The sequence below is a fragment of the Clavelina lepadiformis genome, chromosome 1 (genome assembly GCF_947623445.1).
Source record: "Clavelina lepadiformis chromosome 1, kaClaLepa1.1, whole genome shotgun sequence".
NCBI classification, from domain to species: domain Eukaryota; kingdom Metazoa; phylum Chordata; class Ascidiacea; order Aplousobranchia; family Clavelinidae; genus Clavelina; species Clavelina lepadiformis.
The window spans coordinates 5,858,889-5,886,818 of NC_135240.1; the positions used below are offsets into that span (position 1 = coordinate 5,858,889).

The window sequence follows — 27,930 nt, forward strand, 5'->3', positions numbered from 1 at the left end:
CACACAAATAGGGCTACCTATTTTTCAAATAGCTATATAAGCTAGGTTTTCATCAACGCTTGCTGTTAGCTTTAATTTATCTTCAAAGTTAAATGACCTAGCTCAGTCTACTGAAATCATTATGCCCAGAGGTTAAACCTATTTGCGGTTCGCCTATTCGTTCACCACACGTTAACTTGCACAGGCCCAACGGTATACCATACCATACCAGGCCACGTGCAACAGACAGACAACCTAGGTCCTAGATGTAACAATTTGGTAAAAATTTCCATTGCGTAATACGCTGCAAGCCATCCGTGACGACACCACTCAAATAAAGAGTCGCACAAGCAAAAAAATACGAGAGAAGGCAGAAAAAGTAGAATCGACTCTTGAAAGAGTCAGAATCCGTTCTCTCTTTCAAACGAGTGGAAAAACTGACTCAAGTTTTTTTAGAGTGTGGCGAAGAAATTTGAAATCATTTTCTTATTACCCTGTGTTCTTGGGTTCATCGTGTGCTGTATGTACAATTTTTCAGCGTTACAAAATCAGCAAATTGGGCTTCAGAACCATACAGTTGTGATGAACAAAATCCAAAATCTGGTGTACTGGATATAAAATGTGTAATTTTTAAAAGTAAAATCCTGCTTTTATAACTAAATACAACAGAAAAGATGTTTCATTATGTCAAATTTACAAGAACATTAAACAAAAATGTTATGAATTTCTCACAACGCTATAAATCTCATAAGCTTTTCAAAATGTTGGACTAGCGGGAATTCCCAAATTTAGCGATTTTTAGGTGAAAACTTTGGGGCTCATGGGCTGGGGCAGAAAGTAAAAGATTTCAAATTTTTTTTTTAAATTTAGTTTTGGTTGAATGGGGATTAGTCAATTTAACTTGAACCTTTTATACATGACATGAAAATGAAAAGCCCTATGGTCAATGTAGGTATGTTCTCTCATCAGTTGGAACACACGATCCATGGCTATGGTTATTCCAGTTTGTTTCACACTAACCCTAGTTACCCGACCGAAAACTGGCCTATGGTCGTGTAACAACGTCATCTTTCTCCAGCTCAAATGTATTCGGACTTTATCTCAAGAAATGTTGATGAGTTCCTTCGGTAACTGACAACTACAAAATCAATTTGAAGTAAACTAATAGATTTTTACATTTTATTGGGGAGATTGTGTCGTCCAGGAAGGCTTAAAAACTTACTCTCTGCGCGTGACCAGAAAAACGTGGTGAACGTGACCAGAAAAACGTTGAGGGCCACTCGTCTTGAAAATCTTGAAATGCGTCACGTTTATTCAATAATGAGCTTTAAGAAATACACATTTTCTAAACATTTCTGTTTATTTTTAGAGTAAACGCTGCCGCGCGTGACATAAAGAGCCATATTACGTCATTTTTCATTTCAAATCACATTCATATGCCGACTTATTGGTTCATGAGAAAGACATTATTTGATTAACATCAAGCAATATACCGAGTCAAGAAAAATACCAGCAAAGTAACAACAGATTTGGTCTTTGACAGTCGATGCTACACAAAGAAGAGCTTTGGACTTATTCATTTTAGCTGCGTCGTTTCATTGTGACCAAGATTTGACAACGGACAACAATAAAAATTAACAACCAGGGGTGGGCAAACTTGTTCAATGAAAGAATCACTTGCGGAAAACTGCAAACAGTAGCAAGCCGCAAAATCAATAATGACAATACAAGTACGGTAAACAATGCATGGATGATGAACAATAATGGATATTACTATTCAGCTGGAAGAGCCACAAAAAACATGTCGGCGAGCCGCAGTTGGCCCACCTTTGCTATACAGTATATTGAAAATGTATCACGAACTTAAACCAAAATCGGAAGGTGAAAGTTGTTGAAGACACATAGATTTCAACACAGTTATTATGTGTATTATATGCAAACAAGAAATCCATTGCAATATAATTCTCAGCAAAATTAAGCTCATTAATATGTACGCAGGCATTTCAACACCATCCACATGCAAAACATCTACAAAGCGCATTTAAATCTTCTGCTTGGTCAGCCTTAGTGGTTTATTACAAGAAGCTTTCTTTCATGGAAACACGATACGCGTTTGTAGAAGAACACATTCACTTATAATTTTACAACTGAACAAAAGTTTAAACAAAAGGTTCATAAACGTAGTGTTACAATTACTACAACAGACTTTTGTTTAAAATATTGTAAAGGCCTACATCTCGGAGCTCATTAAAGCATAAAGCACGATTACATCAGAAGCGTTTTTATACATTTTTCACTATTCAGCAAATGCTTGGTCCTGAACTACAACATGACGTCACATTTTCGTGTGGTCAAAATCATGTTCCAATTCCTCCCCGGGAAGGGACTTTTTTCTTCTTCGATCTTCGAATTCTTTATATTTTCCATCATTTATATCTTGTACCATTTGGTGAATGAAGATGTACTGGCCCTGAAACACAAAGGTAAAGTTGAAAGAAATCCAGCACCAGAAATGCAACTACATTTTCTTAATACTTACTTAAAACCTATGCTTGTATACTTATGCTCCTACCGAGGAAATTTAGTGAAAGATATTTCATTGTTTAATTAATGCATTGTAAAATATAACCTAAAGTGTTTACAACCAAACATGTAAAGATTGAAATAAACTCAGTTGATTTCCTCAAGTGTTTCTGTATACCTCCGTTTGCATCATAAACGGCCTGTGTTTCCTCATCTGGTAGACAATGCCATATATGTCAACGTAGGTATGCTCCCTCATATGTTGGATCAGACGATCCATGGCAATGAATGTTCCCGTTCGCCCCACGCCGGCGCTACATGAAAATAAAACCGCATATATTGGTGAGCTAGCGTCCGCTAATCGTCGTTATATGAATATATAACATTAGTGTAGTTGAAAATAACGCTGTAACGCCTTAGCTGTATGATTGATATACCTGCAATGTACAGTAGTTGGCCCAGTGTGCTTAGCTTCGCGGTCAATAGTTCGACGAACTTGATGAATAAACTGAATAAAGTTTTCCGGTGTGTCCGGCACCCCGTGATCTGGCCAGGCCGTGTATTGGAACTGTCGAATCCGCCTCGAATCTCTGCCCTTTAAAAACAAGTTTAGAAGTTCATGAAATGTATTTGTCAAAATCTTTTTTACTATTTCAATATTATTAATAATTTTAGACTCAATTAAAAATTCAAAAGTTTCTTGAATAAAATCTATATTTCAAAAGCTTTGGAAGAACATTTAAAATTGATGAGTTACAAAAGTATTTTAGAAAGCTAAATTATTCAACCAAATTACCTTGAAAAGCACTTTCAAAAGGTTCCGCTTAAAATACAAAAAAGCACAATTATTTTTTTAAAGACAAGCATTCATGTTATTTAACAACGAACCGCCACCATATTAAAGGCTTCGCAAACGCGTACAAAAAGTTGAATTGTGTCTTTCAAATATGTTCATTTTTGTTATTTTCCAAACATTTATGTCATGATTACCAGATTTTGTATCATTGTTATGCGCAGTAATAAATGTTATCAGATTTTAATAATTTTCAAAACAAATTATTCGTAACCATTTCGGCTCACACTTACGTGGGTGAGTTTGAACTCGCGAATTGTCCACTCTGGCAAAATCGATTCTGACGTCATCTGAATGGTCAAGTCCCCGACCTCAGTTGGTTCGTTGTCAAAGGGCCAGTAATGCTCACATTTGATTCGTCCTATGGTTAACATAATCAAAATATTTGAATTAAACTGGAACAGATATGACAATAAACGTTGAGTGCGAAGAACTTCTATGTGTTCTACATTAGCTGAAATTTTGTTTTTGCGTAAAAATTGATGATGTCTTTCTCCGGCGAAATATATATTTCTGTATGAATATCGCACCGACTGATGCAGAGTTTCTTCCTAATTAATTTATCTATAACCAACATGATTGATGGTTTTAACCGAGTTTGTATAAATTATTTACCGATTCCAGCAGTTGCATTCAACGTTAAAGGAAGTCAGTGTGAAGACAGTTCAAAATTTTTTGATTACTAACCACGTTCCACAGTCTGTGTAATCATAACAATATTCCTTGAATTGTGTTCCCATATCATCCTCCAAAAATCATCTTTCGTGCTTGGGAGTGGACCTTGCGTAGCGATATACTCGCGTTGACTGCTAAAGCCCTGTATTGGACGAACGATAAAGCAAGGTCATGATAAACAATAAATTAACGGTACCACTCGTATTTAATATACAATATAAATGTAGTATCGGGCATCTTATTTTACGTGATTAACGAGATTTCGTATTTTTGTCAGCTTACTGGAATGAAGTTTGCATTGATATAATCGGACCCTTGTACGTCATCTATTCCTCCAAGTTTCACGCGAGTTGCATCATCTGATACGCGCAAGAGATTATACAACCATTAAGCAAAATTATATCTACCAACAACAAAGCTTAAAGACAAAAACCATTCAAAAATTATTTATCGTGAAAAACTCACTGCTTGAAATGTCGAACTTACAAGGAATTATGTTTGTGTATCTGTTCTTTCCATGATTTTCGGTAAGTAAGGCCGCATTTTTTGATTGCTCGCAGCCAATTGATTTGAACTCCTTTGAATAAGAAAAAATGTAGACTTGGTTAAAAAACACGCGGGGCATTAGTGATACCTTTACACTCAACCATTCCTTTCTAAAAAATATATGACAATTTTACTAATTTTCCCACAATTATTGTTATTTGTGGCTTACATCATATTCCTCTGCAAATTTGAGATCGGAATCTGCCCTCAATGTTTGCATGACATAACTGAAGTCAGCCAAATTAATCGCCCTTTAAAAATAGTTTCATAAAGACAGAATATCAAACGTGAAAGGCATATTGCCAATAACAATATTGTAAGAAACTTACAACAATATAACATTGCATTGGTTAAGAACTTCCCGTACTTACTTTGATTTCGTTCTTCTGTAAATAAAGTTAAATTAAAGCTAAATGCACCAAAAAATGAAAAAAGTTATATTAACGCATCTTATGGAGTGACACAGCGCGTAGTGTTTACTACTTAAAACTTGTAACTTATGCAAACGTTCCTACCTCCTTTCTGTCATTATATCGGGATTATTTGAAAAGACGGTGGGCGTCATCATCATGGCTCGCCTGTAACAAGCAAAAACAATGTAGCCTATACCGGTAATCTAAGTTCAAAATTTTAGTTCAAAGCGATTTTTGACAAACTGATTCTGTTTAACTAAGGGTGTAATGGTTTACTACTAAATCGTCACAACTGAAACATATATCTGTGCATAATATCTTTCACTATGTGGTTTGTACAGATGCGTTTTTCATTTATGCGATGAAATGGTTATGTTTTGAATCCAGAAATTTCTCTCTGCATTTACATCATACCTCAAGTTAAGCTTGTTTGTCTTTGCATGTTGTCGTACTTTGTATACGCATGGCAACATGAACACAATTTTTTCTGTTTTTTTTTCGGTTTTATTGCGCATTATTATTTTTTGAAATCCTTAGTCTAATGCAGTTCAGTTGCTGTCAATGATAAATGATGATGATGAATGAAAATGATGCCACTGATAAATCTCATGCAATGAAACGTGCTGGTAATGTTGTCAGATCCTTTATTAGCAGAAGAAAAAAACCAAATCTTGTAATTTCAATCACGACCAAAAATCACATAACAAGTTTTGTTTGCCTAAGTTGTAACAAGACATTGCGTATTTGTAACATCTTTTCACAAAACAATCTTTGCATCTCAACCAAAAGTGTCACAACTGAACTAAAACAAGTATATTCATTTCAATTTGACCGAAATTGCAATATAACTGAACATTAAATTAAAACCAAGTTGAATTCCAAACACAACTCAACTGACAAAAAATAGGTCGTGAATCTAAAAGCACCTTCACCAGCATTTGCAGAATAATCGCATAAATAGCGTCTAGGAGCCTTATTTGATCCAGCAACTTTAAACCCAAAGACCAACAAGCATGAGACCCGACCACAACCACACATGACAACAGAGATAGGCTATTACAAAGCGTTCATTCTCTGATTACACCAGCAACCAAAAAAAAGGTTAACTATTTTTAGTTAGGATTTGACCGCGGCTTACTTGACCTTAAGTCAATGCATGAAGTTTACAAGTGGCACCAACGCGTATTATAACATTCGGACAGTGCAGCGCACAATGTGCATTACATAGGCTACAGTCCTAATGAAATTGTGTATACATCTGGCCACTACACATCCAGTGGTGAAATTCAGCCGGTTCGCACCGGATCTTGGAAATTTAATGACCTTCGCGAACCGGTTGTTGACAAGCATGTATAGGCCTATGTGTATATCGGACCCGGGTTACTATGGCATGCTGCTAGTGAGAGAACCGGATGTTACAATGTTTGAATCCCACCACTGTATACATCCCATTATTGCAATCTATAAGTTAACTGAAAAACACATTAATAACATAACACGACATGGAATCCTTTGTTTTAAAGTAAGCTACTTGCATTGTTCTCTCGCATAAAGAGTTAATCTTATCATCAGTCCTTGATAATGTCTTGCATTGCAAAACTTTGACACGCATTGCTTTCAGTCACAGCGTTTCATATGAGTGACGATTTAAATGAAGTTCTCTCCGACGAGAGCGCACTAGCTTCAAATCTGTTTTGTGAAATGTTGCTGAAGAAGCATACTTACTCTTCCTTTCTCTTTTTCCTCCTTTTTACGTAGATCACGGCGAAAGTGATTACAAGAATTATCGCCACAAATGCTGCGATGACGATTCCAACGATCAAAACGACATCTGGACCTGTTACATAACAGTATCAGAGTTTTGAACGGATTTAAGATCTAAATCCTTGAAACTAATGCACAACGTGAACAAAGAACCGTTTACGTGTGGCAATGGCTTGAGACCAGTTCGTCGCGGTCATATGTTGGTTTTCAGTTTTCGCAGCAACAGATACCAGATACTCGGTTCCGGGAAGCAGTCGGATGTTAAGGAACATCTGTCTCCATGGAGATCTTGTCTTGTTGCCGGTTCCAAGAGTAAACTGAAGAAATGTTTGTAGGAAGGGATATGGTAAGTAATATATAGAGCAAACCTTTGCATTTTTCTGTCAAGTTACATTGTCAAGTAAGCTATGTCCGGGTATTTACCCCATAAACTTTGAAACGTGTAAAACTTTTAACTCCAGGCAAAATAGGTTTGTATAAAACCTATATAGACTCTCATTAAAAGCCAGTTTTTACCGTGATCTCCGGATTTCCCACGGGACTTTCGATGCTTCTTCGGTTTCTGGCGCCCATAGTGTCATTAGACCTCGTTGTTGGTCGTCCCTGACTATTAGTCCATAGAATAACGCATTCTCCGACCCCACCCACGTTCAAATGCTCGCAGGTGTCGTTTCGGGTCACATCGGGTTGAGTTGATGACGTATCGCTTGCTGAAAGTCGTTAGGAAAATAAATGGCATCTAATTTCACAGACTTCACCTTTATGTGTAACGCTTGCTTACCTTTAAGTGCAGCAGGAGTTATGTATACCGCATAATATTCTATAGGACCGTTTTTATCGTTGAAAGAATTTTCAGGTAGCACAAAAGTTATAACATTTGACGTAGTTTTCGCATCTTCGTCGAGAGGGGTTGTCACGTTCGGAAATTCTGGACCTATGTAAAAAAGTTTTGCAAAATCTCTTGCGAAAATGCAGAGCATAGAAGCAGTTATAATTATTTACAGTAGCCCATACAACACACACACTACGCGCTTGCAGAAAGCTTGTAAAAGCGAACGTTTCAAAGGCAAAAACATTTTAGCACATAGGTGCTGTTTGAATGTAAAAGATACTAGAATTGAGTGTTCAAAACTTCCACTTATAATGACGTCATAGATAGTTAGCATTTATTTGAAACAACTCACGAGCAGCTAACGTCCGATAAACAACTGGAGAATGGGCACTTGTTTCAACATTATTTCCAAAAGCAGACGACACGGTATAAATCAACATGGTATATTCCGTGTAAGGTGTCAGGTCGGAAATCGTGTAAGAGCTTGCTGAGGAACTCAGATTGGCATCCTAGGGATGATAGTTTGACAGACCGCTAAAGGCTTTTTAAGCCTAGCTACTTCGGTCTTAATTGTACATAGAAAACGACCTTTTGGTGCAGCTTTCATTAGCTCGGTAACTTTCACTTACTGCTATGAGTACTATCATTACTGCTACTATACTAGGTTCTACTAGGTTACTGTTTATAATTAACTGTCGGTAACTTACCGGAAAGCTGTCGTTCGGAATGGAGCGAATAAATATTTTTTCGAAGTGGCCTTCTGGCTTATCCCAAGTTATCTGGAGTTCCTTGACGGACGCCTTTACTTTGTACGAAGGCTTCGCAGGCTCTGTAAATCAGAACGGATGATGAAAAATCAAACCGTAGACTCTGTAATGAATGCTGATAGTGTTATTTACTTGCATCCAAGTATCTGTGGCGGCTATATTAGTTCCACCAAAAATCACTAATAGAACAGTATTATAATAAGACCATCAACGAATGTGGTAAGGTCAACGGTTTTCAGTTAACAATACGAAGATATGCAAAAGGTTTTCTTTTGCTGGAATTATTCAGTTTTTTTTAACTCATTCTGATGATGATGTTACAGCAGTATTGTGGTATATCAGTACAAATTGTTTAGGCCGTTTTGAGATATTATTTTAGAAATGGTATTAATAAAAAAATGGCAATGCTAGCGTACTTGAAGATATTTCAGCGCTCATTTCGTCACTTGACATCTTGAAATTGTTAACTTTGACCGTTACGAAGTAAAAATATCCGGGCAACGCGTCGAAAAATGTTTCGTTTTCATTGAATTGGACATATTTTGTTTTCTTCGTATCCGTAGGAAAACTCACATAGGACATCTGGTAAAATAAAAAGCAAATAAGTGACGGAGCTAATCGAAAAATAATCGAAATATCTTACCGAAATGTTTTCTCCAGAACCACTGGGTGTCTCCCATGTAACGTAGATCTTTTTGGTTGGGTTTTCTGGACTCCGAGTAACTGTCAGATTTCTAACTGGTGAAGGTCCTGCAAAAGAATGTTTTAACTCCTTGACTGATGGCTAATAGCTATTTATATTGCACCAAAATTAGAAAATAGGTCAGTGTTGACAATGACAACTACTGTAACTTAAAACATTTACAAGCACGTTGATGTTAACTGGACAAATAAGTTTTAGGAAGCCCTAATTACTCTCAACGTCTACGCCTGTTTGGTGAGGATCATAAAGGTTCTTAAATGCTTGCAAATATCGACTTACTGGTAAAAAAGTTTTCTGACACAGGTTCACTTGTCCTTGTTCCAACGCTTTTCACAGACATAAAATAAATGTTGCCTCCCTCCAGTCCGGTAATGTTCGCTGTCGTCTTGTCTTTGGCGACATCTCTGATAACAATGTAAATTATCTCAATGCACACAATTCACAAGTTTTACAGTACACCCAATATGAGCATATTATAGAACTAAGGTATTCGTAATTATTAATATGCCAGAGTGAAGAGTTTTCTAAGCTTGTAAGAAAAATTGCTCACATGGATTTTGGCTCCGTTGGTAAACCAGATTCATCCAGAGATGAATACTCTACCATGTATTTCTTGAATACAACTACGCCAGCTGCCGCTGTCCATTTTATTTGAATGCTGTTGGCGGTTTGATTGACAGCCTGAAGGTTAGTTGGACCGAGAATTTCTGAAAAACAACAATCCCTTCTCAAAAGGTGCGACCTCGGTACAAAATTTGTAGTAAAATATTTAGGCAAGTTCTACAGCAAATTTTTTCAATACTTGCACGGCAAGTTTAAAAAGCAACGGCCAACCTGTATCATGATGAAGCGTGATTGGAACACTGAAGAGATCTTTGCTTAAACAAAACACTTCAATAGTATAATTCATTCCTGACGTCAAACCGGTAAAGTTGTAAGATGTTGTACTCTTATTTAGATAAGTCTTAACTGGCCCCGCTGAGTTTTCTGAGACCTTGTAAGTTACCATCTGTCGTCAAATATAATAATTTAAACGTCGAATATAGGCTGTCTATGACGGCGTTTACTTCTGATTTAGCATGTTTCTTTATCTCCAAGTTATATTCAAAGATTGCTTCAGTAGCTGAACATTCAAAATTAATTTGCACATCATAATTCTATAACATTCATTCGAGACATTTTCAACAACTTTTTTTTACCTGACGGTCATATACAGAGTTTAGGCTAACCGGAAGATTCCACTTTGTGAAAATGTAGTTTGCGGCGAACTTCTCAACCATCAACCCGTTTCCTGGCGCTGGAGCTGGTTAAAGCAAAGTGTAACTTTGAAAATTGAGAAAAAAAATTGTGTGGTTATCTGCATATTTCAACGTTGTAGACATGTTCAGTCAGGCCCATTTGCTCGTATAACTAAGTATGTTTACGTTCTGACTCAATCCCGATACCCTCTCTTACCCAAAGTTATTGATGACTTCTCGGATGCTGCCCCAGTACCAGCTTCTCCGTAGGCTTCCACAATAACGTTGTAGGTTTGCCCCGGAGTCAATTGGTTGACATGAACAGGAGAAGTATTTGAAGAATTCCTGGCTGGCGATTCACCAACCGTCAGGAGAAGCGCGCTGTATCCTGTAGCTCCGTATTGCGGTGGCGAAAAGGAAACAACGACCTGCAACGGGTTCAAGTTATCCGCTTAGAACCCCGTATAATGAAAAATATGTGCTCACATACAAAGGGTTTAAGTATGATTTACAGAATATAATTTGATAAGCAATGTTTACGTCATGAGCTCTTCTGTGGCCAAGAACAACTTTAATGTTGGTCGGCGTTCCGGGCACTGTAAAAAAAGTTTCCCATTATATAAATATACGGTGTGCGGTAAAATTTTGTTAAATCGCTTTTCCCATGCGCTGCCTAGAAGTATCAAGCTTATTTCAACTTACAAGTATAACTTGACTTGACTTCAGTCTTGGCAGACTCAGCCGTAGTCGTGTCGTCTCCGGATACAGATGTAAGAGCAAAGTCGTACTCGGTGTTCGGTTTCAACCCTGTCACTTGATAGGAAGTCGACGAAAGATTAACAAGTTGATTCTCCGGTATTGCGGCTAGATTTTTCGACGCCAGGGCGAAAAAAGCGTTGTAACTCCATAAAGCAAATTGAGGCTTGTCCCACGCTAGAATGACGCTGGTGGATGTTTTGGAAGTCACACGCAAGTTTTGTGGCCTGCCTGGATCTTGTGAATGAAAACGTTTTGTCAGACAATTAAATATCTTTTTTGATAACAAAATAACTAGATCTTGACAACAAAAGTCGACTACTAACTCGTTCTATAAATCTCTTCCTTCGAGGGTAAGCTAACGCCGGCCAAATTTCTGGCTTTCACCGTGAAAGCGTATTTTTGACCCGGCGTTAAAAACTTGAGAGTAACATTGTAAGACGTTTTCCCTTTCTCATGGGAGAGTGGAATTGAAGACACGATATCACTTCCCGAAAACACTCTCCTGTCAACTACGTAGTCTAAGATATCGTCCCCTCCTTCAGGTTTGATCCAGTTCACAAAAACTGATGACGTGGAGTCCCCTTCGGCAGCTAGCGGTCTCCGTACGAGTAATTTTTCTGGTGCTCCACATTCTTCGGAATGATAAAAAAATGAATCTTTTGTTAGTGTACTTATTAATAAACGAAATTTATGTGTTATACGTCTATTTGCTGATGCAAAATGAGTTATAACTCACGTTTAAAAGGGTGTATAAAAAGCTATATTAGCTTTATTATTAGCTAATATGAGCTATGTTAGCTTAGTTAGATTTGCTTAATCTCCTACTTGTTGTCGCTGTACTTTGGCTGGATTGTGGACCCGGACCATCAGCAGTTAAAACTTGGACGCTAATGTTGTAGTTTGTGTTTGGGTTTAAACCTTCCACGACTGTGGTGTTGATCGCTACACCATCGACCTTTTTTTCGCCTCCGTTGGTTGCAGGTGTCCAAACAAGTCGATACCCTGTCAGAGAAATCACTTTACCTTCGCAACCTCTCCAAGTAATGTTGAGAGCTGTCGTCGTGCTGCCAGTGATAATGAGATTGCCGGGGCCTTGAAGTTCTGCAAAGGTTATTGTTAAAATAATTTACATACAATTCTTCAAAATTGCGGTTTCCTTTCAAAGTCCACAACACCGATAGCGATGAATAAGCTATAAAAGTTAGTAAAATTTACTTGTTTCAACTGATACGGGCTTGGAAAATTCCCTGTAACCATTGATGGTGTTAGCAGCAATTTTTACAGAATACCGAGTGTTGGGGTAAAGTCCAGTAATCCGTGTTCTTGTCACATTCCCACCGTTGATATGAGTCGAATCATTGGTAAGTGAAGACGTCCAATTGATGCTGTAGCCGTTGATCGTCAAGGCACCGTTGACTACCCTTGTCCAGTTTAGTACAAAACTTCGAAACGTTGCGTTTGCAGCTACAACGTTCTGTGGTGTACCGATACCTAAAAGCATCACATTTACAGAGGAACCTTGCTATGCTGACAATAATCACTTCACGACTTTCGACTGGCACTTTTTACTTACCGGTCGTTGCCGCAACGAGATCCGATGTTGGTCCACTACCAGTCGGAGTTAACGCAAACAGACTGACGTTGTACAAAGTGTTCGCTTGCAAACCGGAGATCGTTGTTGAAACTATGTCGTGACCCTCAACGTCCTTAGCACCGTTGTTAAAGGGAGGTTGCCACATAAGCCGATAACCGTTCACAGTTTCCGAGTCTTCAGATACCGGTGCTGCCGTCCATTTTAGAGTAATACTGGAAGACGAGACACCAGTAACGACAGGAGCATCTAGTTTAGCTATTGCTGGAAAAGTCAAGCAACAATGGTATAAAGTCTATCAGTCTATTCAAAAAGAAAGGATGCCGTCTACTTTCGGTCTTAGCCTTTGAAAGTGATCGCATTTGCAACGTTTTTATTTCAAGCTGATTTGATTTGAGCAGAAGTTAATAACTATGTTCAAGATAAAATACGTACGAACTGCGGAAGTCTTAAATGTCTTGGTTGTGATCTCACTATTCTCGAGACTTCCTTCAACGTTGTACATTTGAGAATACATTTGAATTTTGTAAGAGCTGTTTGGATCAAGGTCCGTGATGTTATATGCAGTTTCATTTATGTTTAAAACGAATTTCTGCACGAGAACAGAGTATATGTCAAGCAATAAATTGCAAATCGGCCCACAAAAAAATTACGTAGGCTGTTTCAAATTCCATGTGCAACAGCTAATTCTATTCATCGACAATAGCAAGTAGATCGCCAGCATTCACACACTTAAAACCTGCGACAGTTTATACCTGAGATATGTTTTCAGCAAATGGTTGAACGATGATTTGTTCAGCAAATCCTTGTAATTTTTTCCAGGATAGAGCAAACATTCTCATATGAGGTTTAGCATCAAAATTAACCGTAGCTGGTTCTGTTAAAATAACATACAGGGCCATCACTCAAAGTATGCACAGCAAAAAGTTTGTTTGCAATTTTAAAAAATTCTAGGCTTTCTTACTGCAAATTGCAACTTTCATATCTAAATCTACTTCCGTATAAAATCTGTGATATTTCCTTTAAGGCTACTGTTGTTGCTAAAAATAAAGGACCATCACAATTAGTTTAGTATAAACTTACTTGAACTTATATTAAAGGTTTGGGGAGTACTCCAACTTCCAATCGAAGATACTTTCACAGATATGGTGTAATTATTTCCTGGTAAAACTGTAAGTGATAGTTTTGTTGATTCAAACTGAATCTCTCTAGAATCTTTTGTATTCGACGGAAATCCATGATAATCGACCTGAATGATGTATGGACGTGAAAACATGAAGTGAAATAATTTTTACAATCTAGAACGAAACGCCTTGTATGTTTAGTTTGAGTTTTTGTTGTACAAAAAGTCATAGATGTTGGCAACCCAGGTATACTCGAGAACAATTTAATTATATTAATCATATTGGAAATAAATAATTATTAATAAATGCAAATTAAATAATTACATGCTTCAACATGAGCATGTTTTAAGCTTACTATGATGCTGTCACCCGCTCCGTCTGGTTGATTCCATTCCACCAGGAGCGCTCTACTAGGATTGTTTGACTTTTGGGTAACTTTGAGATTATTCACTGGATTGGGAACTTGTGAATGCAAAAATGGTTTGTTGGGTTACTTTATTGAGCTTTTGCAGTGTTAGGCCATTTAAAAATGTGAAATTGTAAATTTTACAAGACTGTAAATCAAGCCTTGCCAAGGTAAAAATCGGTGTTCAGCTGTATTATTTATTTAGCATCTGATTCAGCAACGACTTGAAAAACATAGCCTATTACGCAACGACTGTATGAGTCATAGAGCTGTTTATTTTGTCATTCTTTGATGACGTTTACACAAAGTAAGCACACAGGACCATCGGTAGGCCTTTATCTTTAAGATAACAATGACGCGATTGCACGAGACTGGAAACTACCATATTATGAGGTATCCAACATACAAAGGCTCATGATGTTATTATCTGCAGTATTATTGTAGCATACAACACAATTAAAAATATATCTTATGGTTAAAATGTAGCTGACACACATTGTTATTTTTGAGAAAAAATTGCCTACTAGTTGGAAATTGCCGCGTTACTGGATCACTTTCTTCTTCTCCTAGAGTTTTTATCGACACTTCATAAACTGATCCCGCTCGCAAGCCAGATAAAACCGCTTCTGTTGTGTTTTCAGGAATATTTCTGATGACAAAAACATGAGAGCATGGAACAAGAAAAACTAAAGGATGATTTCGTTAGCTTTCTGTCGTGTTATGAAAATTAAGTTTCTTTTAAGCCTTCCGTGTACAGGTACAACTTACATGGACTTGGTATCGACATCCATCCGCATTTCGTCCAGAAGTGAATATTCCAGAAGAAATTTGTCGAAAACCACGTCGCCAGAGGGCGTCAACCAACGTACCACCAGGGTGTCTGTCGTGTGACGTACGAGCTGCAGCTTAGTTGGAGGTCTCAATTCTATAAATTTAACAGCATTTAAACAGATAACCAACACACATCTATAAAAACTTTTCATTTTTCTAACAATGCAAACAAACAAAAATATAATACGTTCATGAAAGTTCTACACAGGGGTCTTGTTTGCAACAATTTGAGTAAAATTCATACCTGTAGTCTGGCTAAGAGTTGTATCTTCACTAAACAGTTGATTGCTGACCGTAAACAATTGTATTGTGTAACTCATACCCGATGTCAACCCTGTGAATTTGTATGACGTTATGTTTCTGTCAAGGGATATATTTTTTGCAGATGACTTGTCCTCAGCATCAAAATATCTTATAACCTGCGGTTACAAGCGGTTATAAAAAACGTAAAATTGCATAATGTTTTATGACATCGCTTTTTACGTTTGGTTTCAAAGACGCGTAATAAATAAAAGCAAGAAAGAACTAAAGACGGTCCAGACTTAAACAATACAGTTATTTTTTCTGGTGGAATATATACCTGCGTATCCCATATGCTGTCCGTATCTAGTGGAAGATCCCATGTAATTTCTATAGAATCCGCGTTAAATTCTTCAACATTAGGATTAGTTGGAGATGGAGGTTCTGTAATTGAATACGTTCTGCGTAATGTACTGGTAACAAACCGTCATAGTCAGATACTGTATGCACATTGCGTATACGATATATCAGTCTTCTGTGTATAGGATAACGTTTTGTTGGAAATGATTTAATTTGTAAGTTAACTAATTAGTTAAGTCCTAAATACTACATTTTCTCCAACACAACCACTTATTAATAGTTTTTGTATAACTAGCAGTGGCTTTAGGTTATTGCAAGACCTTCCTATGTGGTCAATATAAATGAAGTTTACCCATTGTTATTGAATGCACAGGAGATATTTCACCCTCCCCGCCGTCCCCTATGGCCAGGATCGTGACGTCATACGTCTGACCGGGGTTGAGTAAGTTTTGAAATATTGGAAGTTTGTCGGTGTTGATCTCGACTGGCACTTCGTCGGTAGCATTAAGAATCACGTAGTAACTCTTCGCGCCGTTTCTCGGCTCGTCAAAGTCGATTATAACCTGCCGTATGCAGAGGTTATTAACAATAATCATCAACGTGTTATGTCAAATGGGAAAACAACACTGACCTCTGTAGTTCTGTCATTCCCCAGAGATAGTGTAATATTTGTCGGAACGCCAGGCACTAAATTGTTTTGATGAGATATGTAGTAAGTATTCGTGCACACAAACATTAATGACATCATATACAAGTACAACAATAGCATACGTTTATCTTTAAGTGCTTTTGTAGAAACACTAAGAAAACAGAATGCAGATACTGCCCTTATTGTTATGTCGATCAGGAAAATCATTTCACAGTTTTAGCAGGTTGACTGAATATAGTCAACCTTGACATGCCTAAAGGTACGGTATACAGTATCATAATGCGAAGCCTTATCAACACCGTCACTTATAAATCAGAAAATCAACTCACGCGTGTAAGTAGCAGTTGGCCTTGACTTCTCTGATTCAGCAGGAGTCTCTTCATCATCCGTTCCAGAAATCGCGGTAACAGCAAATACGTAAGGAGTATTCTCCTCCAAACCACGAAGTTGGTAGGAGTGCATGGAGACATTCTCAGGTCGACCTTGACGCATTTGCTCGAAATGATTCTTTCCCTTGACTCGATAGATCTTGTAACCGTCGTAGACACCAGTGGGTATACTCCATAAGACTACGGTGGTGTTGGAGGTTGTCTTTGTTGCTAAGACGTTTGTTGGAACGGCAGGATCTAGAAATTCAAAGTAGAAGATCTTCACCTCGTGACTCATACGAGGAGGAAACTTCACAACATCATTAGACTCCAATAATTCATTAATATTAATCGTTTATAAAAATAGGACATCGTCTCAAAACCGCATTTTCTCGTTCTTTGACTGCTCCACTCGATCATGTGAAAGACCTTGAGTGCTAATTACACGGGCAATGTACTTAAACAGCTTGTATGTAGAAAAACGAACTCAGGCTCACCTATTCTATAATATTGTGGCGATGATCTTTCACCCATACCAGCAACGTTACCCGCTTTGACTTGAATCTTGTACTTTTTGCCAGGAGTAAGATATTGAATCGAATACTGGAATGAGGCATTTTTGCTGTTATGGGGAATTAACTGGGAAGAGGAATAGTTTCCGTGAGAAGAGGAATGGTTTCCGGCGGAAAAGGGCATCCAATCCACGACGTAGTCTTCAATCAGATTGCCTCCTCTCGGTGGCTTCCATTGAACTATAATCCCTCTTTTGACTGTTGTGTCATCATCGACTGTCGGCCTGCTTACCTTCACGTCCAAAGGTGCATCCGGTACTTTGTAAAAAGAAGTAAAAAGATTCTGGAATACATGACGACTCTCCGACCAACTCAGAAAGAGCGAAAGGCATAGGTTTGATAGTTTGATAAATTATTTACATTAATTTCACCATAAGCTTCCTTACGTGTTACTGCTGTTGTGGTATTCGAAAATGGTCCATCACTTTCTGCAGTCACAACTACCACGTACAGCTCGTAAGAAGTGCTCGGAGTTAAGCCAGAAATTTGAGTGGCATTTTCAGAAGCGCCGTTGACATTTTTGTTCCCTTCATTGTGGGGTGGATCCCAATAAACTTTATATCCAGTTATGGCTGCGGCACCTCCACCGGTAGTCATGTGCCAAGTTACATGCATTGAAGAGGCCGAAGCGCCGCTCACCCTTGGTGAGTCTGGTTTCCTGATACCTGTAACAAAATTACAATTATCAGGATGTGGAGAAACCATAACACGTATGTCTCAACTGTATTTACGGCACCGGCCACTGTGACTGTTTATAGTAGACGACTGCTATTGTCAGTTAAACAATGTCCACCATAATAAATAACGTTGTACATTGCATATATGAACCGACTTTACTGAGATAATATATCTCCAGGACAGCGGTGAAGGTAATTACGATATAAAAATTAACCGAAGGATTTTTCTGAAAATGCGGTCAAGCGTTGAAGCAATAATAATCAGTTCTAGTGTGACTACACATCACTTTTTTCAAATAAATATACAGCTAATTTCAATTTTGTTTAACTTTTTGTTGTAAACTAGACTTTTACGTTCGCTTCAGACAATGTTTAAGATTCATTTAATTACATATCCATATATATAGGCTACCGTCCTTAGAATCCCAACGCCAAAATAGTCCAAAATTCCATAATAACAACCCTAACTAAAATTGTTTAGCAAATTCTTCAATTTTAGTGAATATAAATGCTCAAACTATAACCCAAACCTTCAAAATTATCCAAGAAGTTTAAAATTATTGACAAGTTATCATTTTAACTTGCTATCTTTGGTGTGGCGGAATTATTCAGGTGTAGGTAGGCTACATCGCTGGGTTCTCTAACGCATATACCTGTACTTCTTGAAGTTGCAGCGCTATCATCGCTAAAGATTCTTTCATCCTCGGTCAAAGCACTCACACTGACAATATACTTTGAGTTGGAATCAAGTCCGATGAGTTTGAGATATTTTTCCTTGCCTTCAGTTTCTTTAATTCGGGGTTTTTTACCATTAGAGCCTCCTCGGTAACTCACCTTGTACTTCATTGTACGGTCAGTTGCCTTATGCTGCCAGGTGACGTCAAGTTCATGTACATATGCTTGCTTTATTGTTACCATGTATGGTGCAGCGGGAGCTAAACGTAATAAAGGACACTTTGTGAAACAGGCGGCTGTTATTAAACCTTGAAACTACACAGCAGTTAACACAATTAACCATTGTTTTGTAAAAAATAGACTTTAAAACACTTGCTCAGTTAATGAGCGACATTAGATCTAATTACGGAAAGTGCCTCGAAACCGTTAACTCGAAGCTGTGTAATCATATCTCGTTTTTGATTCATTCTTATATTTACTTGACGCAACTTCACCGGAGAATTTTACCTGTTGTGAAGGTGATTGACGACATGTTAAAATCTGCACTGTTTGTTTTATTGATGGCAAAAAGGTAGAGTTTGTAGTTGGTGTTTGGTTGAAGATTATTCCCATTTGTTAATTCCTCAACTTCAACCTTTGAAGGTAAATGCTCAGCTTAAAATTGTAATTACAGGGGATTGGTTTCATGACATCGAATACGGTCTTCATGAAAACGATTCATTGATAGAAATTTTTTTGAAAAGTTGTAAAATCAGACACATTTTTCACCTCAGATTCTAAATCATCGTCGTCGTCAGGAGGTTTATTTGGAGAAGGAGAGTCAGTTGTTTCTACCGACATCTTATACTGGGTGTCGTTTGTTGCCATTTTCCATTTTATCACCACCTTGGTCGAGCGAATTTCGATTGCTGAGAGATCTTCTGGTTCTGGAATCTCTGCCCGCTACAAAGTTGAAAAATATTTATTATAAATGCGTTTTGCCACAAGTAGGTTTATTTTTTTCTGTAAAGGTTTTACGCGCTCTCCTATCTTAGAATTTCAGAAAACATTTGTGAGTTATTAAGAGAGGTCATAACAGAGTCTTCAAAATTGTTAAGAAAACAGGAAAATGTACTAATAAGGTACCTGTATCGAATAAGGCCCACCTAACACTTTTTTGAAAATAACTCAAGAACCATAAATGAGAATAGACTGAAAAATCGTATTGTATTAGTGAGGGTATATGACTACAACATATTCAAACCACAATAACTGACAACCCCTCAAAAAAATTTAATAAAGAAATTAAAAATTCCAAAAAATGGGCCTTATTAGGAGCATAGGCTCCTAATAAGGCCCACCAATTTTGTGAGTATTTTGATTCAAAACATAGTAATAGACAACATATAACATTATTAGAAATTTCACATTTTAAATTGTACAAACATTTAAAAAGATTCCACTAGGCGCATCAAAGTAATTGCAACAATTTGCCAACTGATGACTGGAACCACTCTTGAAGTCTGGACATCAATTAGCCAAGCATCTTGTATGGGCCTTATTAGGCGCATGTGGCATCCACGAAAAAAACGTCACATTTTTATCATCAGAAAAGTTTTAGCAAAAAAAAGTGCATTATCCTTTTCAATACTAAGTTGGTTGTTACATGAAAACTTCAGCCGGCAGACAACAGTTCATTTAACCGGCCAAATTCTCACTTACTTTTTTTCTAAATTAACAAAACCACCTTAACTGCAAGTATCAAATTTTTGTTGTGCTCTAGCGAATCGGTTGATCACGTGACAAGGATGAAATCTGGTAAACCATCATGAATTTATATTAGTTTTTATGTAGGGACAAAATCTTTTATTTATTTGCACGGGTTTGCGAAATATGAGCAATGGGCCTTATTAGGGACCGGGCCTTATTCGGTACAGGTACCTTAGGACAAGTTACTATTCATCAAGTAGTAGTTAGTCATGTAATTTGATATCAAAGACCATACCAGTGCGTCAAATGTTTCTCACAAAGTGATACCCAGCTTACCGTGCTTGCTAAAAGTCCAAGAAAGAGAAAAAGTTTTTCCTTCAGCATATTTAGGTAATTATGCAACTTCACAAATCACAACTTTACAAACAAACTTCACAACTTTGCAAACCAAACTTTAGCTATGAATGAAACCTATGCTTATCACCGCAGGTTTGATACCAAGCAAAACACGTCCTGATTCAAGCTTCCACGGGAAAACGCATTAACAACGAGTTTAGTTTAATTGCTAAGCTTTAAGCGGAACTTTAATGGTTAAGCGACGCCGATTATGTTCCGTGTGAACCTCTTTTCTTTGTACCCTGTATCATCTAAAATTCTTCCAGCTTAAACATTACAAGCATACATACACACTTTCGAAGTCTTTTTGAAACCCTTCAACAAGGATGTTATATTTGCAACTAGTAGAACAGTAGAAAAATGTTTCATCAAGTTTTCATAACGACACTCTTGTTAAAACAATGCACGTGCAAAGGGTCCTCGAAGTATTACGTAGATGGTTCGACACACGTTCGCAAGAGCGAGTGTGGAGCAATAATTAGGAAAACACCTTTGGTAAAGAGCATTGATTGGCTCTAGTTGTCACGGTTACAGTTACACAAACAACAAAGAAAGAAACGGAACTTTTTGCATCAAACCTTCACAATAATACCACGAATAACAAGCAAGTGCATAAATCAATAAGGAACGGTGGCAAGATCGATCTGGAAATGGGTTGGTCATCTATCCAACAATTACAAACAACTCAAATGCGAAGTAATAAAATAAATTTATAACAGTTTTTCAGATTAAAAGCCTAAGTCCTATACAGGTACGGCCTAAGCTTTGTCCACTTATCAAGACGTCGCCTCCAACTTTTAGCTGTCTGTAGATGACGCTGATAATAATTATTTCTATTTTAAGGCGTGAATTCCAGCTCTCAGGTGAGGGATCAAAGTAACCAGATCAGAGAAGCTGTTGGTGGCGTATACGCGATCATTGCTGCCCGTAGCACCGCTGGCAATTGTCTGGAAGTGCAAAGTGAAAACAATGGAATTCACGACTGTGAGAATATTTAACTTTGGCCAAAGATTGTTAGAAATACTTTCATTATTAAAAAATGAATTCAAAACTTGTCCGAATTTCAAAACAATTCAAAACGCGTGTAGAAGTGAATCCTACCTGGAGCTCATGCAGACTATACCCACGAACACCAACCGCAAATAAAGTGATTCCTGATTCTCTGGCGAAGTTGGAACTTGACATGAGCATTGAAGAATCGGATGAGCTGAAAGAAAACAAGTTGTTCTGTAGTAAGTTCAGTCGCTTTTGAATAGTAAAACTAGTCTTATCTTACACTCACCTGCCGTCTGTCACGACGATCAACACCTTGTAAGTGCATACGTCATCACTGCGGGGTGAAGAGGGAAAGTCGAACCTGGCTGCTTTCTCAATGGCATGCGCCGTGTAAGAAGTGTGACCGTGCCTTTGTACGGTGTCCAAAGCGCTCTGTGAAGCACAAACGATAGGTTTTTTTGTCTCTCTGGACATCACTTTTTATGTTAAAATACATCATAAAGAGATGCTTTAAGTTTGTACGAATAAACAATTAATAAAAGAGGCGTTTACGGCACAGACTTGCACAGAACGAATGCAATTTTAAAACAAAATACTCTCATCTTGGCTGTTAACTTGAGCATTAGGGTAGTTACGACAACATGACACCTTACATTTTGCTTAAAAATCGTATTTGCTTACGCTTAGCTGGCCGATGTCCGTGTATTGACCAATTGGTATCACCGTTTCCAGATATGGTTGAGCAGATAAAGGTCTAAAAATGAAAAAACGTTGCAAAAACTTTTAAATACAAACTAAAAATGATTTTTTAAACAATTTAAAATAAATTTCACATTTTCAAGAAAAAACTTTCTAATGCTATACCATAAATTTTTTATGCTACAATTTTTCTGAAACTACATAGAAATGACTGTAATTTGAATAGAAAAAGTAGCCTAAGATCACCAAGATTATAGGTTATACAACAGGATAAAGGATACCTCTTACTGAACCAGTGGGAGTATTGCATGACTCCCACCCTATCCTTGCTGAGGTCAAAGGGCGCACAGACTTGTTTGACGAACTGGATTACTTGAGCGAATTCCATCATTTTAATGGATCCCGACCCATCAATGAGGAACATGATATCCATATTTGTGTCCTGGCAATCTGTGAAGAAGAAGCTGTGAAGCTTTTGTTGTTTGTCATTAAAACGTCTTACGCCATAAATCTAATCAGTGATTCTTCTTCAAACGCTATAATTAGTCCGAACGTGATTTTTATCTATGTTTCTGTTTAAAAACTGGCCAAAAGTGCTTCTGTGTAAATGATATTTCTACTGTCATAGTAACTTTTGATTTTGAATTGGTAAAGCAAATGCTGCAGCCAGCCACGAAGCGTATTATTATAAGTGAAACACCCCACCAGTTCTATCGACGTCTTCATATTCCTTTTTCGTTGTAATTTCTCCTGTGACAAAATTGTTCAAAGAATTTATTAGTCCGGGATGTGGCCTACGTGATGATCTTAGTTAAGATATCTACTTAATTTAATCTAAAAAATAACGCAATGCACCGTTTCTCACGATGTATTCAATCATTATTTTGTCCCTAAGTTTTTCCGGTAAAACTTTATGAAGTCACAAACCTTCGGTTTCCTCGCATGTGCCGCAGGTTTTCGGGCAAACCACTTTAAAGATGTCCATGTAGCACGATGACGTAAACCGCCTACATCTTTCTTCATTCAAGTCAACACAACCCCCACCACCTGTAAGTGTGACAACATCATTATAGTATATGATGTATTATAGTTCATCATCAAACATGATTGTATAGTTCCATATGCCAACTCTAACATGAATTAAAGAACCGCTACAGCATTGTATGACTATATATAGACTATATAACTTTTATATGTAGATGAACTTGTCATGTTTACTTTCAAGTTAACATTCAAACTAACGTCATAATACCGACCTGCGTTTGCTGAGGATGACGGAATGGGATCGGTTATTGACATCATTGTTGTAACGACGTTCATGACGTCATCGGTTACGTTGCAAACGTCACAAGTTTGTTGACAGATGTCACGAACAGCGGGCGTAGAATCGCAAAGCGGAGCCAGAGAGGGACACATCATGACAACGTCTGTGCAGGGCTCGTCTTCAGGCAGCGGGCTCAGACAAGCGTTGCAGGTTCTTCTACACAGCCGTCTGATGGGTTTACTATCCTTGCAGGCTGCGCGCAGTGATGCGCAGCTCGACAAAACGTCGTCGCAAGTTTCTTTTGTCTGTGGGAACGTTGACGTGGTGGCTGTCACAGTGAAGGCAGCTCGCGTGCGTCCCAGGGAGGTTGTAGCTGTAAAATATTCCACCATTAATTTCACTGAGAATATGATAATAAGCAGTTTTACGCGCGCCCTGCGCAAATGAATGTTCATTATGATGAAAAAGTCCAACCAGCGCGAAAACAACGAAATACCGCATCTGAGCGGTAATTTCTAGTCGAATCAGCAGCAATAATCACAAAAGCACATATCCACGACCAATCAGCTGCCACCGATAATTACATCTAAATGTATTGCAAACCTTCTGTGCTTTGCGGTTCATTTGTTATCGAATCTTCGTCGTCGTTACAAGCTTGCGGTACCAATGTGATGTCATCAACCGCTACGTCAGATCTGAAAGTCCGACCTCTAGTGGCTTCAATACCAATCTATGACATCAACGAAGTTGAGCAAATGCCATAAATGTGCATCACAATGCAACATCACATAATGAATTATCTTTAGTCTATGTCTGGGTTTAATTTTTTTGCTTAACTTGAACGCTGCTCGAGCTAGAAGTTACGCCTAGAGACTATATGAGCTACAACTCGTTCGCATTTCTAACCTGAGAAGTCCTGTTTGTTCCTGGTAAAGTTACTCGGACTTGCTGCCATTGATCTAAGATATCCCCGTCAACCGTGGCGAGATAGTTGTGCTTGTCTTTGAAAAGCTGAACAACTCGAAGCTTGCCGGTTCCCAAATTGTGGTACCAGAGCTCCAGGCAGTAAGCAGGGTGTTCTGTGGAAAAATGCGTGGTGTCATCAATAAACTTGCAAACCAATCAGTGAAAACGATGTGGGAAACACTGCTGGCATAATCATCACCGCGCGTAAAACCAAGCAGAGGCTTTAGGGCGTAAAGGAGCCGTAAGGAAAGCCGCGATGTTTCGAGTGGCTTCAGCGTACAGAGATTCTTTGTGTTAAAAAAGGTTAAATGAGAAACCCAAAGTAATGCTGATTTGAGTTTGCAAAAACTTTTATACTTAGCAACCTTTCCTCCCATTTCAGAGATAAGATATAAGCATCAGAGCTGGTTTTGTTACAACGTGGCGCCACGCGCTCACGGGTAAATGTATTTCGTTTCAACTATTTTTGGAAAAACATGATAATCTTGTTGTTCGACCAAGCGTCGTTTAATTTTCTTGTTGTCGTCGTTGTCTACTCGTTTTAATGTGGTTATGGAAATACCTCTTGCATTCACTCGGGGGTATTTCTTTAACTTATTCTCATTTTTAAAGAGTAGCTATTTCACAATAAGTAGTTAACGCAATTCATTGTTAAAAATAAGCAGTTAAGTTAGGAGAAAGGGTATGTGAAAAGCTAATTTTAGCTATCCAAAGTTATGTTCAAGTTAAATTTAAATTAGAAGTGAAATCTAGGTTAGGTTTATAGTGTACAATGGACTATGCTTGCCAATAACATGCAACGTAGCTTCAAAGAAAACCGTAAAAATTGCTTTGGACGTACAATATTTTAGGTAAGATAGTGACAGCCATGTTCGAAACAATGCAAAAATACGTCTGAACTATATGCCTTATGCCTACATAAGGCTTCCAAAAGCGTCAAGGTTTATTTGTGTTCGTTTAAAAGATACAACAACATGCCCTTCTCCGATCAGTCATGTTGATTACGGCCAGAGAACACGTTCATGCTCACGTAACCACATGTTTGTTTCACGCTCGTCTGTCTTCCGTCAAGTACCAGGCACCGTAGAATTCGTTCGTTGTAAACGTTCGCTCAAAGCCCTACTGTGTGCTAAATCTAAAGTTAGAAACGTTTTCACAAAAACGTGGAAGCGCTGAGGTAATACCTGTTAATTCCACCGGTGGCGAAAGCAATTCAGCGACCTTTGAATCTTTGCTTGATCCGTCTGGAGCTCTTCCACTCGCCTCTATAAACGCGTATCTGCCATCTATGCATAAACAATCAGGGATTACGGAAACGTCGCGCGTAAACAAACATCGCTATTACGTTATTGTACGTGTAAGCTAAAACGATTTTATCACATAGCATAGCGGTACAACAGACAATACGACGTAGGATACAACAAATAGTTGAGATAAACATGAAAGCAAAAGCTCGCCTACTCAAGATAATGAATTACGAACCAAAGGAATCAGTAGTGTGGTCAGCGGAGGGCCCGGTGTCTTCTGACGGCGTCGGTCCACGGCCAAACGACCAGTCGAAGTCGTCCACCTTGCTTTGTGTCCAGCCTGTTCAAAATAAATGTCGGTTGGCATAATTTTAATAGAGATGTATGTGGCCGCTTAATCAACACCTGAAAGCGCCAACTAGTAATTTTAGGACACCTGGACATAGCGGAAAAGCTCCATCGAAATCACAATTAAAGGTCGGTTCCGAGCCGCTGATGTTTAAGGCTGCCCAGGAAATAACAAAACCTTCGTCATTTATGGAATCGTCCGAGTTAAAAGTCACTCTGGGAAGAGATACCGTGATTAGAGTCGTGTTAAATATGGATAATAATAGACGAACACCACAAGCCCAGCCCTTGATACGATAAACGCAGTAAACAGTAACGCATTAACATCGGCCTACCTTGAAGGTAATTATACCCAAGTCGGTATGCTTTAATTACATTTTACGTTTGACACTTCCTTGCTATGGCGCACCAACAAGGTTTGTCTGATTTAAATTTACATTAGTTTTGTTCCTGATGTGGTGTCGAAAGGTATGTCGTCATTTCCGCAAAACTTTCGCGCGTTGCTTTGTGTGAGATCACCGGATGGGAAGATGCGGACGAAGTCAAAGCAGAATCCGTTCAAACGATCTTCGATTTTGAGGAAGGTTGACTGGTACTGGAATAATGAAAAGTTATGAAGCAAAGTGTTATGCATGAACGAAAAGACGTTTACAGAAAACTTTTGGTTAATGTATATAGACCTATATCGCAATTGTGGAACGCGTGCCTATTGAGAAAGTAAACTACATGCCTAGCAAGTACGAGATGAATAATCTTCAAATAATTGTGAGAAAGAAAGTTTAATGACAATCGCTTTAACCTAATTCTTACCGATACGACATAACCGTCCGGTACGACTATCTCATAAGTACAATTGGAGTCGTCCGGATAATTTTCATTGGGAAACCCTGGACTGGCGATGGTTCCTTCCAACAGACCGGTAACAGTGGAACCGCACATACCAACAACGTTTGCTGTTGAAATAAACCGCATAAACGTGACATCAAACCAAGCGAAGAACTTATTAAGATGACGCGAGAAGTGATATTTTTAGGAAGCACGTTTTGTTCGTTTATAGAAGACCTTTTATAGAATTTTATTCGATTATTTTAAGGAAAGGTTAACCCAGTTCTAACGTTAGCATGTGCCTCGCGTACACACATTTTCAAGTCTATCTTTAACTGAAACTTGACGCATCAAGAACTCAAGATCAGGCCGAAAACAAATGCCGACAAAACTATATTTCATACGGTACATACAATAAAGAAATAACTCTTTTGCAAGTAAACTGGCAAACTTGCCCGTAATCGTAAACTGTGCATTTAATATGAATAAAAGTTCTACGTAATTTGAAATAAACAAACTTCGATCGTAAGAGCCACATAGCAAATAAGAACATCTACAGCAATTAATCTGAGAAACATGCGTTCATACTACACGCAAGTTCAGATCTACGTATACGTTTATTTGCTACACAAAAATTTGTTAGTAAAAAAATACAGTTTTAGTTAACGCGACCAATATAGTATAGTCAGCAAAATCATCAGAATTTATTTATTAATTATCAAAGACTGTAAAACACATTGATTTTGTTTAAATCACTACTAAAACAAAACATAAATTTGTTTCTACTTACGTTTTTCCACCTGAGCAAACACATGACCGCCGCATCCAATCAGAAGCAACAGAAATACCTTCATTTTTAATTAACTAATAACACGCAAAGTTGAAATCAAATTTTTGTTGAATCTAAGTCGTACGGCGTTGAAAAGTTAATATAACCTGGAAAAAGAAAAAAAGT

The 27,930-nt window shown here is 38.0% G+C and overlaps 2 protein-coding genes across 2 annotated transcripts; both read right to left on the reverse strand.

The window, feature by feature from the left end:
* Window positions 1–1,320: 1,320 nt before the first annotated feature.
* Window positions 1,321–20,883, reverse strand: LOC143448188 (receptor-type tyrosine-protein phosphatase eta-like). Its single transcript, XM_076947807.1, has 47 exons — window positions 20,571–20,883; window positions 19,314–19,487; window positions 19,053–19,179; window positions 18,524–18,805; window positions 17,580–17,858; window positions 17,119–17,451; window positions 16,583–16,879; window positions 16,236–16,291; window positions 15,957–16,167; window positions 15,585–15,688; window positions 15,249–15,423; window positions 14,942–15,098; window positions 14,698–14,822; window positions 14,123–14,229; window positions 13,727–13,892; window positions 13,399–13,520; window positions 13,079–13,235; window positions 12,626–12,907; window positions 12,268–12,543; window positions 11,878–12,153; window positions 11,376–11,684; window positions 10,996–11,286; window positions 10,834–10,889; window positions 10,511–10,721; window positions 10,255–10,358; window positions 9,890–10,064; window positions 9,606–9,762; window positions 9,335–9,459; window positions 8,996–9,102; window positions 8,769–8,934; window positions 8,293–8,414; window positions 7,938–8,094; window positions 7,535–7,687; window positions 7,270–7,463; window positions 6,914–7,070; window positions 6,715–6,826; window positions 5,092–5,154; window positions 4,948–4,962; window positions 4,746–4,827; window positions 4,517–4,607; window positions 4,313–4,389; window positions 4,043–4,172; window positions 3,589–3,716; window positions 3,299–3,325; window positions 2,940–3,097; window positions 2,681–2,816; window positions 1,321–2,449 (listed from the first exon to the last, which is right to left on the reverse strand). Exons 1-47 carry the CDS (start codon window positions 20,616–20,618, stop codon window positions 2,315–2,317), a joined length of 7,392 nt encoding a protein of 2,463 aa, XP_076803922.1. The 5' UTR covers window positions 20,619–20,883; the 3' UTR covers window positions 1,321–2,314.
* Window positions 20,884–20,932: 49 nt separating this feature from the next.
* Window positions 20,933–27,908, reverse strand: LOC143448201 (uncharacterized). Its single transcript, XM_076947816.1, has 16 exons — window positions 27,766–27,908; window positions 26,961–27,103; window positions 26,588–26,745; window positions 26,239–26,366; window positions 26,038–26,142; window positions 25,740–25,841; window positions 24,496–24,668; window positions 24,193–24,319; window positions 23,582–23,962; window positions 23,253–23,372; window positions 23,031–23,075; window positions 22,607–22,775; window positions 22,308–22,380; window positions 21,913–22,058; window positions 21,732–21,837; window positions 20,933–21,577 (listed from the first exon to the last, which is right to left on the reverse strand). The coding sequence occupies exons 1-16, from the start codon at window positions 27,827–27,829 to the stop codon at window positions 21,464–21,466; spliced, it is 2,154 nt and encodes a 717-aa protein (XP_076803931.1). The 5' UTR covers window positions 27,830–27,908; the 3' UTR covers window positions 20,933–21,463.
* Between the last annotated feature and the right edge of the window lie 22 nt (window positions 27,909–27,930).

Excerpts from the sequence above, each read along its gene's own strand:
- LOC143448188 (XM_076947807.1), bottom strand. The coding sequence starts at position 20,618 with ATGCTGAAGGAAAAACTTTTTCTCTTTCTTGGACTTTTAGCAAGCACG. Across the intron at positions 17,452-17,579 it reads TACCACAACAGCAGTAACAC|TACCGGATGCACCTTTGGAC; the intron begins GTAAGGAAGCTT and ends CTTTTTACAAAG. Across the intron at positions 5,155-6,714 it reads AGGAAAAAGAGAAAGGAAGA|GCGAGCCATGATGATGACGC; the intron begins GTAAGTATGCTT and ends TGCTTGTTACAG.
- LOC143448201 (XM_076947816.1), bottom strand. The coding sequence starts at position 27,829 with ATGAAGGTATTTCTGTTGCTTCTGATTGGATGCGGCGGTCATGTGTTT. Across the intron at positions 24,669-25,739 it reads GCCACCGGTGGAATTAACAG|AACACCCTGCTTACTGCCTG; the intron begins GTATTACCTCAG and ends ATTTTTCCACAG. Across the intron at positions 21,578-21,731 it reads ATAGTCTGCATGAGCTCCAG|ACAATTGCCAGCGGTGCTAC; the intron begins GTAGGATTCACT and ends TTGCACTTCCAG.